The sequence below is a fragment of the Podospora anserina genome, chromosome 5, assembly GCF_000226545.1.
Source record: "Podospora anserina S mat+ genomic DNA chromosome 5, supercontig 3".
Taxonomy (NCBI): Eukaryota; Fungi; Ascomycota; class Sordariomycetes; order Sordariales; family Podosporaceae; genus Podospora; species Podospora anserina.
In genome coordinates, this window is record NW_001914839.1 from 31,988 (window position 1) to 45,822 (window position 13,835).

Consider the following 13,835-nt stretch of genomic DNA (forward strand, 5'->3'; position numbering starts at 1 on the left):
CTCGCTAGTGCTGTCGGAAAAAGCGTCTGTAGCATATCGAAATAATCGGGACTATTGCCATGACCAAAACCACCCAGCGTGACCGGATGTTACCAATACCGCATGAATACGATCCAGACGTGATGGTGGTATTGTCATCATCGTCGGGAGCATCACCTCTGACGGTCAAAGTCCCGTCATCATCGTCATCATCTTCGTCGCCCCTCCAGCCGTTCTATGTCTTTCCCCGAAGATCGCAAACGTCGACATTGAGGTCCGCTTCGATGACATGCCCGGCAGGCTGAAGGGCGTTCACGTAAAGTTGATCGCCCGGGACATCGTGCGGATGAAATGGATCCGTCTTTCGGCACTTCAGCATCTCCGGTAGGCCCGGTGGGTTGGTCAACCGAAAGACTCCCCAGGAAGGTTCGTATCGTGGGGCGCAAACGATGGCAATACTCTCAGACAACATAGCTTGGTAACTAGCCTGCGTATGCATGTCGCGGGAGCTGAGGAAGCATGTTTGCGTCGGGTGCGTGTGGATCCAACCAATCTGTATCAACTCCTCCTTGTCACAAAACTCCCAAATGTCGGCTTCGTTTCTGGTATCACAAGTGTTCTCGGTACAATCCTGATCGGGTATCACAAGGTGTGTGATAAAAAGGGCATTGTTGATGTTGGCGCCGCAGAGGAGGCCGCACATTTCGAGCCCTCTTCTGGTATTTGGCTCGGCAATAGCGAGGAACCGTCTCCGAAGCGACTCCGGCAAAAAGATTGAACGGATCGGGTCACCGTTCTCTAAATACTTTTCAGGTTTAAATGTGTACCTTCTCTTGGGCTCAGGTGCGGGCTCGAGGGCTTCTTTAGGCGGTCTAACAGGAGATTGTGACCTCGTTGTGACAAATGCTTCAGTGTCCAGTTCCTTCCTGGGCCGTGAAGGGGGTGAAACGGAGGGAGGACGGGATGGCTCGGGCAGTTGCTTGGGAGGTCGTGGTGGCATGGGCCGAGCAGGGGGGGGACTCGGGCGTCGAGGAGCGGATTCGTACGAAAGAGGAGCCGACTGCTTGATCGAAGGGTAAGAATAGTTGGTCGACTGTAAGCGGTCATTGGTGTCTGATGTCCTATACGATCGGTCCAACTGATTTCGAACTGCCTCCATATTCCTGCGCTGCAGCTCATCTTCTGAAATTATTCGAGACGACCGAGAGGGCGCCATCTTAGTCGCATTTCTCCTCCGGAGTCTTTCCTTGTTGGCCATTTCGATGGCGAGATCCTTATTGGACCTGGCATCTAATATGCTCCCCGGCGAAGCGTGGTTCCAAGACAGGGCTGGATCCACCAGTCTGATTGTGCTCTTTGCCGGAGGTTGTGAACGGCGTTGAGCCCTCATTCGTGCCTCCCATCTGCTGTAGTATTCATCAATCTCAACCCGCATCGATTCCATCAGCTCTATGATGGCAGGGATACGTTTGGACAGGGTCTTGTATTGAGGCCGGGATTCGGGAAGGTTGATGTCGGGATGTGTTCTGAGCTTATACATGACGAGATCGCAGTATCGTTGGAACATCATGAAGGCCTGGGGAGTATTCCCATCGCGGAGGTAGTGGGTAGCCTGGACAGAGCACATGTCAGTACTGGAAGAACGCCATGATGGGATTCTCGACTGACCTCCCGGTAGACAACTTCAGCCGCCCGGTACCACCGGTTGAGGGGGAGCTGGGGCAGGAAGTCATATTGCAAACCCAGGTCTGTGAGCTCCCTAACCGATAATGGCCGGTCGCTGTCCATGTTTGGCGTTGAAGCCATTGTGATTTGGTAGAACAGCTGCAGTTGACCTGTTTGGTTGGATGTATCTCGAACAAGAGAACGCGACACCCCACCATCCTTGCCATGGGCCGCCTGGCGGGGCAAAGATCAGCCAAGTAAGCCAAGCCATGCACGGGCCCCCAGTGAGGCGGAGGTTACACGTGAGAGTATCACGTGAGACTCTAGTGGATCAGACCGATGCGCAACGCACGGATATGGCTTGGCACTTGAGCTGAGCGTTGGACAAGGCGAAGCTACAAAAATTCGACGGTGTCAAGAGAATGGCATCTTTTTGGCGAGACCGAGTTTGGTGAGATATTTTCTTCTGACCGCTTGTTGAGGTTTTATCAAACTTCGGAAAATAACGGAAAATACCCTGGATTTCATCAGAAAAACCAGTCAACAAAATTACACACAGACCTGAATCCAACTGCAGCTGATCGCGATGCCAGAACTTTTTGCCAAGAACACGGCCGATATCTCTTGGTCACAGTTCGGGCGGATAGGGCCGAATGCCGAGCATCTTCAATCAAGGCCAAACATCCATCCATCAACCATTGTCGATGGCATTGACAAATTCTGATATTGAACACCACGCAAAAACGTAATCGGAATATGTCGGGTCGGAAATTAGGGCGGTGATATAGCGAGGACGGGTTACACGTCGCTACCAACCACCCTCCTGGTCGTCTGAAGGGGCGGAAGTGCCACCAACTGCGCCTTGCCACAAAAAAAAAAAAAGAAGCGTTGAGTTGGTGCCTCATCTCGCCCCGTGGTGAGAGAGACCCGGCCCGTTACAGGGAGCCAAGAGAATTGTTTTTCCTATCTTTGGTAATATGACAGCCCATGCCGGGCCTGTCCGCTTGGTTTTGTATGAGGTGTTGGGTAGTGCCATGTAGGTATTAAAGGGTTGATGTTGCCACTGTTTGTTTCGTAGATGTTGATCTTGAACTTTTTTTTGTTTATATAAAGGCGTCCATCTCACAATATCTACCTGATAAGTAAACAATCATCAAGCTACTCCATCATACCTACTCCCAGAGTACCATCGAGATACTTCACACAAACTATTCCTTCAGTACTACATATACCACCATCACCATGGCGATTTCACTCCCCCACCAACGGCCATCAAGCCCATCAACCTCCAAACTCCACCGTTAGTGCCCCCTTCTCCCCGTATCCATCAACACCCAGGCTTACTAACCTCCCCCATAGAAGCCCTCCTCACAACCCTCTCCCCCTTGACCCTAACGCACACCCACCTCTCCCTCCCCCAATACCACCCCACCCTCCTCGCCACCGCGGTGACCACCCTCACCAAAATCTACTCCTGTCCGATCACCCCCTCCCTCCCTCAGCTTTTGTCCGCCATCCTCCCAGAGGAAACCCTCCCCATCCTCTTCGACACAACAGGCGCCCTCCTCTCCGGCCTTGACGACCAGGCCAAAACCATTCTTTATATCCAGGCCGTCACCGGGCTAGTCCTCATCTTCGAGCACCTCTGCAAACATGGGGACATCACTGCTGGCGTGGTGGATAGAGAGCTGAGGTTGTTTGAGCAGAGCAAGCAAAAGAGAAGTGTGCTGGAAAGGATCGAGGAAGGGGGTTTGTTGGGGGAGTGTTATACCGTCGAGGCGGTGGTGGAGTTCATTGTGGGGGTTATTGACGAGCAAGAAAAAGAAGAGGCGGTGAATGAGGTTGAGATTGAGCAGGTGGTGACGAATGAGAAGGTTGACTGGGAGATGGGGAGCAGGCCGTATGGGAATATGGGCTTGCCGTGGGGGTTTACCATTATGGCTTTGAACTAGAGATCATGACCGGGAGGGTGTGAAGGAAGGGGAGGATTATGTCTTTTGTAATATCTTTTGGTGGACTGTAACATTAACAAATCTCCATTCTGGGTTTGGATAGATCGGGTTGCTTTGGGGAAAATGGCTGGACCGTCTTAGATACATGAACAGTTAGACTGATAGATTTGTGATTATGCGGTAATAAGGGTAATGAATAATGATATCTCGCAACTCACTTATACTCGTCAAAATTGCACTGTGGTCATATACAACTGAAAACAACTATTGCAAGAAACGCGGTAATTTTATTCTCACAAGTTTAAGCGCGCCCCTTGACAGCCTGAGGGCCAGCACCAACGGCAGCCTGAGCACTGGTTTGAACCTGAATGATCTCGGTCTTCTTCTTCTCCATCTTGGCCTGCGTCTCCTTGATGTGGCCTTCCAGTCTCGTGCTGTATCCCAAGTCAGTCTCCAGATAGCCACCAACATGGCAGAGATATAACTTACATTTCCTTTTCAATAAACTCCAACCGCCCCTTCACCGTGCTCTCCGCATCTGTCCTGTCCTGCTTCAAGAGCACTGGCCCGATGAGCTTGTAGATGGTCTCGCCGTCTTTGAGCTTCTCGAATTCCTGTTCTGTTGTCAATGTCATCCCGGCCGATCTTCATGGTGGGACACGAACCTGTTGTACGCCCAAATTCTCCTGCATCTGAGCCTCCAGCTTTTGCCGAGACGTTACTGTGTCTTGGAGATCTAGAGACAGATGTTAGCAAGCTGTGCACGAGCAGATGACGGTGAATGGGGGGGTACCCTTTTGTAGCTTGGCGTAGTCCTCAGAGAGGGCCTGAAGCCGACGTTGGATATCAGCCATGTTGACTATTTCTTGTCCGGGATAACCTCAGGAATGGCCCTGGGAACGGATTGGATAAGGTGAGCAAGCCGATATCTTCACCTCAACAGCCGCTGTGATGACGAGAGTTGGGCAGTGTTGAGAAAAGTGGGGTGCTGGCGCAAATGAGAATCCGCAAAATGCTGCCTGCTAGTTACTCAGCACTCGAAACGATGACGGGTCGCAGGAAAAGATCAAATGAATGTAGAGGTATATTCTTGTATGTATGTTCACAATCAGAAGCAACCCAGAGCTCTGTCGAAGGAAATGGGAGATGACATGTGCAGGCTGTTAGTGCTTGCTGCCCTTTTGTGTGCTTACACTAACACGGAGCACCCCGCAGCATCAACCACAGACCCCGCAGGGATCAACTTGTCCTTTAACAAGACCAATGCTCGCCTTTACCATTACTGCAACCCGGGGAGAATTTGATAGGGACTGCCTTTTCTTTCCATTTCGGACCCTTGAATTTACAGGTGCCAACTACTGAATCCTGCAGAAGCCAGTGTGGGATGAACAGGACGCTGCGAGCTTCTTCAGCCCACGTGCCAAGACACCACTGACGAGGTCTCGACTTCGTGCCTTGCTTAAAACCAAACTCCAAACACCCCTCATCAACCACGTCCGCACCGCTTCGGTCACCACATCTGGCGTCCCAACTATTTGTCTTTCTGCAACATAATAACCCGGCGCCCTCCTCCAGACAGTTGCTATCCTCAATCTCTACAATCCCATCTCCCACCCTCCCGCCGACAGCGGCGCTCATCTGCCACTACCCGCTGCCTACCATCGCATCTCCCCCACGGGCGGGCCAAAACAACATCTCCCCTTCCCCCCGACCCCGCTCCTCACAAACCAAACCTACTCCCGAACGACCTCAAACCCGCCTCGGCGGTAGCCCCTCGCCCACCATGTCCAACACCGACTTCCTCGACCGCGCCATCAAACAAGTCCGCACCGCCATCGACGCCGACAACGCAGCCCAATATGAAAAAGCCTACCAGCTCTACTACGCCTCCCTCGAGCTCTTCATGCTGGCCCTCAAGTGGGAAAAGAACCCAAAGTCCAAAGACATGATCCGCGCCAAAACAGCCGAGTACATGGACCGCGCCGAAAAGCTCAAAGCCCACCTCGCCGACGCCGAGTCCAAGAAGAAAAAACCCGGCCTCGTCGGCGCGAACGGCTCCTCCACCGCCGGGACGGCAAAAGGGAAGGAGGCGGGGGAGGATGGTGCGCCTGAACTAGATGAGGATAGCAAGAAGCTGAGGTCGGCGCTGGCGGGCGCCATCTTGCAGGAGAGACCTAATGTCAGCTGGGATGACGTTGCTGGGTTGGAGCAGGCGAAGGAGGCGTTGAAGGAGGCGGTTTTGTTGCCGATCAAGTTTCCTCATTTGTTTCAGGGAAAGAGGCAGCCTTGGAAGGGGATTTTGCTCTATGGGCCGCCGGGGACGGGAAAGAGTTATTTGGCCAAGGCGGTGGCTACCGAGGCGAAGAGTACGTTTTTTAGTATTAGCAGTTCTGATTTGGTGAGTAAGTGGATGGGTGAGAGTGAGAGGTATGTTTTCTACTATCTTTTACCCCTAGAAGAGGAGGCAGTTTGCTGACGAACGACGATAACAGGTTAGTCAAGCAACTGTTCGCCATGGCCCGCGAGAACAAACCATCCATCATCTTCATTGACGAAATCGACGCCCTCTGCGGGCCCCGCGGCGAAGGCGAGTCGGAAGCCTCCCGGAGAATAAAAACGGAGATGCTCGTCCAGATGGACGGTGTAGGCAAGGACAGCAAGGGGGTTCTCATCCTCGGCGCGACCAACATCCCTTGGCAACTCGACGCTGCTATCCGCCGTCGTTTCCAGAGACGAGTCCACATCAGTCTACCAGATCTGGCCGCGAGGACAAAAATGTTTAGCATTGCCATTGGGGACACAAAGACGGCGCTCAAACCCGAAGATTTTAGAGAGCTGGCGAGGGCGTCGGAGGGTTACTCGGGTTCTGACATCAGCATCGTTGTTCAAGACGCGCTGATGCAGCCGGTCAGAAAGATTCAGCAGGCGACGCACTTCAAGAAGGTGATGGTGGACGGCAAGAAGAGGATGACGCCCTGCTCGCCCGGGGATCCGGAGGCGGTAGAGATGACGTGGGAGGGGGTGGAAGGGGAGGAGCTGTTGGAGCCCATTGTGGAGAAGAAGGACTTTTTGAGGGCTATCAAGTCTAGTAGGCCGACGGTGTCGCAGGTGGACTTGGAGAGGAACGAGGAGTGGACGAAGGAGTTTGGGAGTGAGGGTGCGTAGACCGTGGAGGGAGGGAGGGAGTTGCTGTGCATATGGTCAGATATGGGACACGCGTGGAAACCGCAGGCCAGGCGTGCGGCGTTTTACAAGACCTTTTTTAAGTGTTTGTTAGCATCGAGAACGGGCGCAATGGAAACTGCGGCGAAGTAATATTCTGATTTGGGATCATGATCAATAATTATGCGTCAGTTCCACATCACATCGGATTTAGCGAACGAGGGTCAAAATTCTGAAACTTATTAAAACTCATTCTTGTTTTCGTCTCCATGACCATGTGTGTTGCGTGTGTCTGCGACGGGTATGTTACATCAGAAGGAACACAGGAAGAGAGCATGGCGTCTACAAAAAAAGCTTTACTACACACGAGAGAGTATCCCCGAAAACTCCAGTTGCCAAACATTTTGCCCCAATAAACCCATAGAACTCCAAGAAAATGAGAAATGGAAAAAAGGACATGATCAAAAGACAGAAGATGACCAGCCAAACCAGACGAGAGGCTCGCGCTTTCAAGCAATGTTCAGAGCCCCCCGTTCTCAGCCAACCAGTCCAGCACAGCAATGCAAAGCAGAAAAAATGCACATTTTCTTACTCAGCAGCCACAGACTTTCTCTTCTTCTTCTTCTTGGAAGGCTCTTCCGCCGCGTCAACCATATCGACGTCCTCGGCACCGACGCTCTTCCTCTTCTTGTCCTTCTTCTCTTTCTTGTCTTTCTTCTCCTTCTTGTCCTTCTTGTCCTTCTTATCCTCCTTGGGAGCCATGTGGTCGACCTGCTCAGAGTCGATGTCCATGCCTCCCTCATCGTCGTCCATAACGGCCTTGATGGCCTTGTCCATGGCATCAATGTTCTTCATTGGCTTGGTGCCCTTGGCGTACCACTCGAGGCGCTGCTCGATCTGGTCGCGCATCACCTCACCGAAACGGCGGGTTGGGTTCTCGCTGAAGTTATCGATACGGGAAGCGATCGAGCACTTGTTGGCAAGATAACGGGAGATGCGGCCCTTGACCTTGGGACCGGCCTTGCCAATGAAAGAACTTTGGTAAAGGAGACCGTACTTGGGAGTAGCGCCCTTGGTCTTGAGAGCGCGGAAAAGAGCCTTCTCGGCACCGAGAATCTGGAGGGTAGAGGCGGGGTACTTGGCGAGGTTGGTCAAGGAACCGGCGTGGGAGATAAGGCGGGCAGCAACGGGAGTGCCGAGGATGACCTGGAGGTTAGGAGCAACATCGCCCATCTTCTTGTCGAGGGACTCGGCGAGGATGCGTCTGTAGTCGGCCATCTCGGCCACGTTGGAGGCGAGGTCCTTGATCATGGCAAGATCAGTCTCGCTGATGTCCTGACCCATGGAGACCTTGGCGGCCTGGATAACGGCCTCGGCCTTGTCCTGGTCCTGGTTGAGAACGTTGGCGATCTCGTCAACGCTCTCGTCAGTGAGAGTCTTCTTGTTGCCAACGGCGATGACCATCTTGGCGTAGGTGCCGTTGTCGGAGACAATGCGGATAAGTTCGGGGAAATGCCAGCCATACCACTCTCTGACACGCATAGCGCCCTGGTTGATACCCTTGTCGAGCGCGTCGAGAGTCGCAATGCCCTGGATGATGTGGTTGTCGTTCTTGTGGACGCTGAACTTGACCTTGGCGCGGGAGTAGGCGTGACCGAGACCGAGCTGGGCACGGTTGATATCGCCCTCCTGGAGGCCCTTGAGGAGCTTACCAGCGTGGACACGGATGCCACGGAGGAGAGCAGCGACGACCTCGGAGGTCTCGGCGGATTCGCACTGGACACCGGTGAAGACAGAGGTGATCTCGCCTGCTAACCTCTTGTCGACGACGCCCAAAACAATCTTGCTCTTCTTTCCGCTGGTCTGGGGGAGGTTGAGTTCGAGGGTGTTCTTGAGGTGGTCGGGCATGATGCCTTCGGAAACGAGGTTGATGGCCTCCAAACCGTGGGCGGCAGAGCTGTTGGACTTGGTGGTTAGTGGGGGGAGAAACACTTGTTTTCGCAAGCGCGCGTCGCTCGGAGTGCTGGTAACTCGATAAACTCACGTCCATGGGTTGAAGCTGCGCAACTGGACCATCTTGCCAAACTTGTCGAGGCTGGTCATGGCCTCCTTCACCTCGGGGAGCTGCAGACCAACGCTGTCGGCCTGGTGCACGACCTCAAAGAGGGCAAAGCCGACGGCGCTCTCGAAGAGCAGATAATTGACGGCCACCATTGTGACTATTGATTTCTCTGAAACTGTGGGATGACGGGGGAAATGCGCTGGTGGCGGGAGTACCTTGCGCAATTGATCAATTCCACCAGTCCAAGTCGGCGTGTTGTCGATAGCGAGCTGGGATATTTTTTCTGAGCACTCTGAAGTTTTGAAATTTTTGCGGCAAGCTGTCGCGCACGAGCCATGCGGTGTGGGGTCGCGCCCGTCGCTGGTCTTGGCTTTTCAGCGCATCTACTTTTGTGGAAGCCTTGAAAGTTAGGCATTATTTTTTTGGCCACTCTCCAAAACAACACTGCCAGCCGACAAAACAGCCACACAGCTGCCCCCTCCTCGGCGTCAACTCCACAGGGCTCATCAGCCGCCATCAACCAAGGAACCGTCGCATCCCATCACCTGTGCTACCCCAGATCGGATCCCCCGGACCGAAGTTGTCTCAGCCCTACGGCCTTGATTATCACCAGGAAGTCCATCATTTGCTGATCAAAACCATTTACCGCCCATCATTGATCATTGGTCCTTTTGCCGATATCTCTTTCCGTTCTCAAAGGCCCAAATGCGAGCTGCGTCGAGCCATAGCTGTGTGCATGCCTCCAGCCAACATGGCCATGGATGGATGGATGGATAAGCAAATATGCTGTGATATTCGTACCTACCGTATGATGCGAGGCGCGCTATCTGGTACACCGCATCCCGAGCTTTGGTGTTAATGTCTTTTTCGTCTTGGTCACGTTGGTCGTATGCACCTCGAGCTGACATTTCACATCTCGTCGCAACCTCACAAATCGACCATGCTTCATTCAGCGCGGACAACGGGATGCGACACAGCATACGGATAGCAGAACTTCCAGATGCCACAGCAGGTATTATTTCCAGTATACCGTCGTGTATCATGCACTGGACATCAGGAGACTGGGGGCACCCAAGTAGAGCCTATGGCTGACTACTCATCAGCACAGTAATGAAGGCAGGTCGTCAAGAGGCAGCCTGCAGGCACGGCACCACCACCACCAGCAAGGGGGTCCTGTAATTGGGGTCGATCTTCACAACGGTGTCTTCAACCAATCAGCACGTCAGCCACGGCCTCTACAGCCCCCAACACGATCCAGTTGTTCGGCGTCATTGTACACCCAAGCCCACTACGACGTGATAGGCAAGCGAGTCTGACCCCCAACAGTGTGCGCAGCTGCGACAAGCGGCCCTCTTCACCGACCCCCTTTTCAGCCCTGCGAGGACACACTGCCCTCCTTCATATAATGGATGCATACATCATGGTTGCCTTGCCCGGGCCTGTGTACCTGGCAGTTTGACGGTGCTCTTTGTGTAAAGGTGTTGTCTTGCTCGGGGGCCAAGTGAAACCAGTCAACCAACTGGTCTTAAACCCCGGTAATTGAGAATCCCCGCCCTCGAGTCACACTCTCCGCGCTTTCGTTGTCAGCTCTCCGTGTTGAACTCAGCGCAGCACAGAACGAGGCAGACATCATGGACTCCAATGAAGCCAGCCGAGAGGCACCCCAAGGATCCAGCACCGCTCTGGATGGAGTCTCTGGCATCGCCTTACCAAGACGAAGCGGCGCCATCAGACATGCCGCCGGTAGCCGGCCCATTCTTCCCACCTTGACACCTGGGGTGGGCAAAAACACCTTTGTGGCAACGCCCATTCAAGAAACGCCAGCCGATGACGACCCGAGCAGACACTCGTGGGTCTCGTTCGTTTCAGCCAGCACGGCCAGGTCCTCTGCAGTGCCAAGCATCTTTTCTCAAAGATTCTCGACCTTCTCGGCCTCTACTCGGCAGTCAATTCGTCAGTCCTCGATCGAGTCTCCCATCTCAGCCATCAGCCCTTCGTACAAGAGGCAGGACAGCATCAAGGAAGAAAACCCCTACTTCTGCACCTTCTGCAGTGATTCCTTTGCAACAAAGGAGGAGTGGAGGCTGCACGAAAATGACTACCATGACAAGCGTGAGGTGTACGCCTGCAGCACCTGTTCTGCAGTGTTTCGACGGGCCGTTTCGCTCTGGGACCACGAGAGTGACGTGCATGGAATTAAGCCCACAGATGAACTTCCCCAGCCAGCACGCTACTCTCCCTTACGAGCTGCCTGGGGTTGCGGCTTCTGCGCTGCCCTCTTCAGATCCCGTACCGACTACCTTGACCACGTTGGGAATCATTACGACGAGGGTTCTGAGCGGGTGCAATGGCAGCACTCCCTTGTCATCAAGGCTTTGCTTCAGCAACCAAAGGTAGAAGAAGCATGGGTTGCCTTGGTGGCAGAGGAGGAGATAGCACAAGGAGCAAAACTGCGCTTCATGTGGGACGAGGGCAACAGCGGCCGACTTCTCGATGCCGAAGAAGCTTCCACATTACAAGATGTCCTTGAGTTTTTCGGAAACAGTGCAATGATGGAAGCGGAGGAAGTTGCCCTCATGGCGTATGACCTTGCCCAAAAGCGGGTGGAAAGAGATGTGAGCAGGGATGTGAGCAGCGTGCTGCCGCAGCGTTATGCTCGACAGGACCCAGATGAGATTACAGAGGTCAATGCTATCTCACAACCTGAATCGTCATCCGCTAGTCACCGAGAATTACCAAGCTCGGTAGACGACATGTCTCTGGCCATGTCATCCAACCTTGACATCCCCTTTTCTTCAAATCTGGCCAAATCAAGCTTCTCATCACTGATTGCGGACAAGATTGCTCGAGAGTCTTCGGCACCAATGCCATCAGCAACCGTTGGAGACAGCATTGCGAGACCCTCCTCAGTACCAGCTGTTCTTTCTAAAGCCCGCCCTGCTCCTAGCATCGCTCTTCGAAACGCAACAGCGCGAGGAAATCTTCGTCGCATTGATAGCGGCCTTCCAAGGGCACCTACGCCTCAGCCTGACCAGCGCCGAGGCAACACCCCACCACGCCCGAACCTGATTGCCAACAGAAATGGCATAGCAGTAATGAACCCAACTCAAGATCCATCTACGACTAGTCACCTTCCCGCACATGTACTTGTTGCTCGAGCGAGCCCGCTATCCTCGATCCGCCCACACACAAGCTCCAGTACACTCTCAAGCCACGCAAAGGACAACGCCAAGTGGCTAGATGACAGCACGAGCGAGACAGTGTCGGAAGACAGCGTGTCGGACACTGACTCTTGGTTGGAACATGACGGTTTGTCTGCAGCAGCAAAGACATGGAAGTCGACCTTCAACCAAACAGTAGAGCTTGGCATGGGAGCACTTTGGACGCGCTATAATCATGACTGGAACGCTCTTATTGTGCAGTGTGTGGGCGAGGCAGGAAGAAGTAGCAGCTCCCCGCACTACCGCGACACGACGAGGAGGGTTCGAAAGGGGGCCTCTTCCAGGCAAAACAAGAACCTGCGGCCTGGCGGGCGCTATCCAATCGATGATGAGGACGAGGACGATGACGACGGTGAGGGGCAGCGGCCTGGTTCATCGCTGTCTAAGCGAAGTTCTTTATCCACAAAAAGATTTGCATGCCCCTTCCGTAAGCATGATCCACACAAGTACAGCCTTCAGGAACATGAAGTGTGCGCCGTCAGATCATGGGGAACCATCTCCAGACTCAAGTAGGTGGCTCTGGTCTCGAGACGGTGAGCAAAGGCTAACAAACCCTATCCAGAGAGCATCTTTATCGCCGTCACTACAAGATCCACTGCCAACGATGCAAGCAAATGTTTGGGGATTTCAAAGAATTGCAGGGCCATGAAATGTCACCACAGGGGTGTGAGCTCGTTCCCGGTCCGCCGCCTTGCGATATTTCAACTCTCCAAGAAAAGCAACTGAAATCACGAAAACACAATGCCCGGCGAAAGACAGACGAGGAGAAGTGGGTAGAGATATACCAGCTTCTATTCCCTAACGAGGAAATACCATCGTCGCCATGTGAGTGCATCCATCAGGATCCAACACTCGCCTAAAGGGAGGTTAGATCGCTGATTTTGATGCCAGATCCCGAAGTCGCCGAAGATATGGGCCCAATATCATCCGAGGCCCAATCCAGCATGCACTTTCAGCACTTTCTTCTCCGCACCTTGCCGAGCCTTTTTACGCAGACTGCGGAGGCGCAGTTTCAGCGACCGATTGCGCCACACGAAGCACTGAGGATGGACAGTATACCGAAAATCATTGAAGGGGCGCTTCAGAAGGCTTTCCTGGAATGGGAAGCCAGGGGCAATAATATTGTCTCTGCGGACCGTTCAGCTGTTTCAATGAGCTTTATACCCGAGATCGTGCCTGAGATGGTACCTCTGAATATTCCATACAGCTATGCGCCCGCGTCGACCTACCAGACACCCCCAATGTCAGCCGCTCCCAGCGCCGACCATAGCTTCCTCTCTGGGAATCTCGGGGGCATGGGTGGATTCACCCCAGACACAAACGATGACGACTCTGGGTTCGTGGACAATAGTTTCCAGTTCCAGCCAGGGCCACCAGCCACCTATGCTGGGTTTGTGCCTCAGTATGATACTAGTAGCGACTGGCAGACAGGCCTTGGGCTGATGAACGTCGGTGATACCGACATGGGGTTTGGGAATAATATGAACGTGGGCGGTCACTATCCTGGGTTTTCACAGGGTTAAGTCTTGGACGGGTCGACTTATGTTACTGCCGTTGTAGAGAATCTAGCGCAAGCATTCTTTTACCCACCTCCCTACCTACCTCAAGAGTGATTTTACACCAGTTGACCAATCGAATCGCACTGATAAGCACCGCATTTGCTATACCCCTAACCCTCTTTTGGAACGAAACATCTGGCAGCAATCGACTCGGCCACCAATACACGGACTGACCTGACCATTCAAGCAAAAACGCCACATCACAACGACGATTAAATGAAGCACATCTTCTCTT

At 53.4% G+C, this 13,835-nt stretch overlaps 6 protein-coding genes across 6 annotated transcripts; 3 read left to right on the forward strand and 3 right to left on the reverse strand.

Annotated features, from left to right (window-relative positions):
- Nucleotides 1-214: 214 nt before the first annotated feature.
- PODANS_5_12990 (uncharacterized protein) lies at nucleotides 215-1,785 on the reverse strand (the record flags this gene model as incomplete). Its single annotated transcript, XM_001904347.1, has 2 exons — nucleotides 215-1,591; nucleotides 1,648-1,785. 2 exons carry the CDS (start codon nucleotides 1,783-1,785, stop codon nucleotides 215-217), a joined length of 1,515 nt encoding a protein of 504 aa, XP_001904382.1.
- A 1,514-nt stretch (nucleotides 1,786-3,299) lies between these two features.
- On the forward strand, nucleotides 3,300-3,596 carry PODANS_5_12980 (uncharacterized protein; the record flags this gene model as incomplete). The annotated part of the gene is made up of 1 exon (XM_001904348.1): nucleotides 3,300-3,596. A coding segment is annotated over one exon (297 nt), but the record flags the coding sequence as incomplete, so codon positions are not given.
- A 301-nt stretch (nucleotides 3,597-3,897) lies between these two features.
- PODANS_5_12970 (uncharacterized protein) lies at nucleotides 3,898-4,450 on the reverse strand (the record flags this gene model as incomplete). The annotated part of the gene is made up of 4 exons (XM_001904349.1): nucleotides 3,898-4,030; nucleotides 4,086-4,210; nucleotides 4,262-4,332; nucleotides 4,390-4,450. The coding sequence occupies 4 exons, from the start codon at nucleotides 4,448-4,450 to the stop codon at nucleotides 3,898-3,900; spliced, it is 390 nt and encodes a 129-aa protein (XP_001904384.1).
- A 929-nt stretch (nucleotides 4,451-5,379) lies between these two features.
- PODANS_5_12960 (uncharacterized protein) lies at nucleotides 5,380-6,761 on the forward strand (the record flags this gene model as incomplete). The annotated part of the gene is made up of 2 exons (XM_001904350.1): nucleotides 5,380-6,023; nucleotides 6,089-6,761. 2 exons carry the CDS (start codon nucleotides 5,380-5,382, stop codon nucleotides 6,759-6,761), a joined length of 1,317 nt encoding a protein of 438 aa, XP_001904385.1.
- Nucleotides 6,762-7,346: 585 nt separating this feature from the next.
- On the reverse strand, nucleotides 7,347-8,972 carry PODANS_5_12950 (uncharacterized protein; the record flags this gene model as incomplete). Its single annotated transcript, XM_001904351.1, has 2 exons — nucleotides 7,347-8,715; nucleotides 8,803-8,972. 2 exons carry the CDS (start codon nucleotides 8,970-8,972, stop codon nucleotides 7,347-7,349), a joined length of 1,539 nt encoding a protein of 512 aa, XP_001904386.1.
- Nucleotides 8,973-10,451: 1,479 nt separating this feature from the next.
- On the forward strand, nucleotides 10,452-13,564 carry PODANS_5_12940 (uncharacterized protein; the record flags this gene model as incomplete). Its single annotated transcript, XM_001904352.1, has 3 exons — nucleotides 10,452-12,550; nucleotides 12,604-12,866; nucleotides 12,933-13,564. The coding sequence occupies 3 exons, from the start codon at nucleotides 10,452-10,454 to the stop codon at nucleotides 13,562-13,564; spliced, it is 2,994 nt and encodes a 997-aa protein (XP_001904387.1).
- Nucleotides 13,565-13,835: the final 271 nt, after the last annotated feature.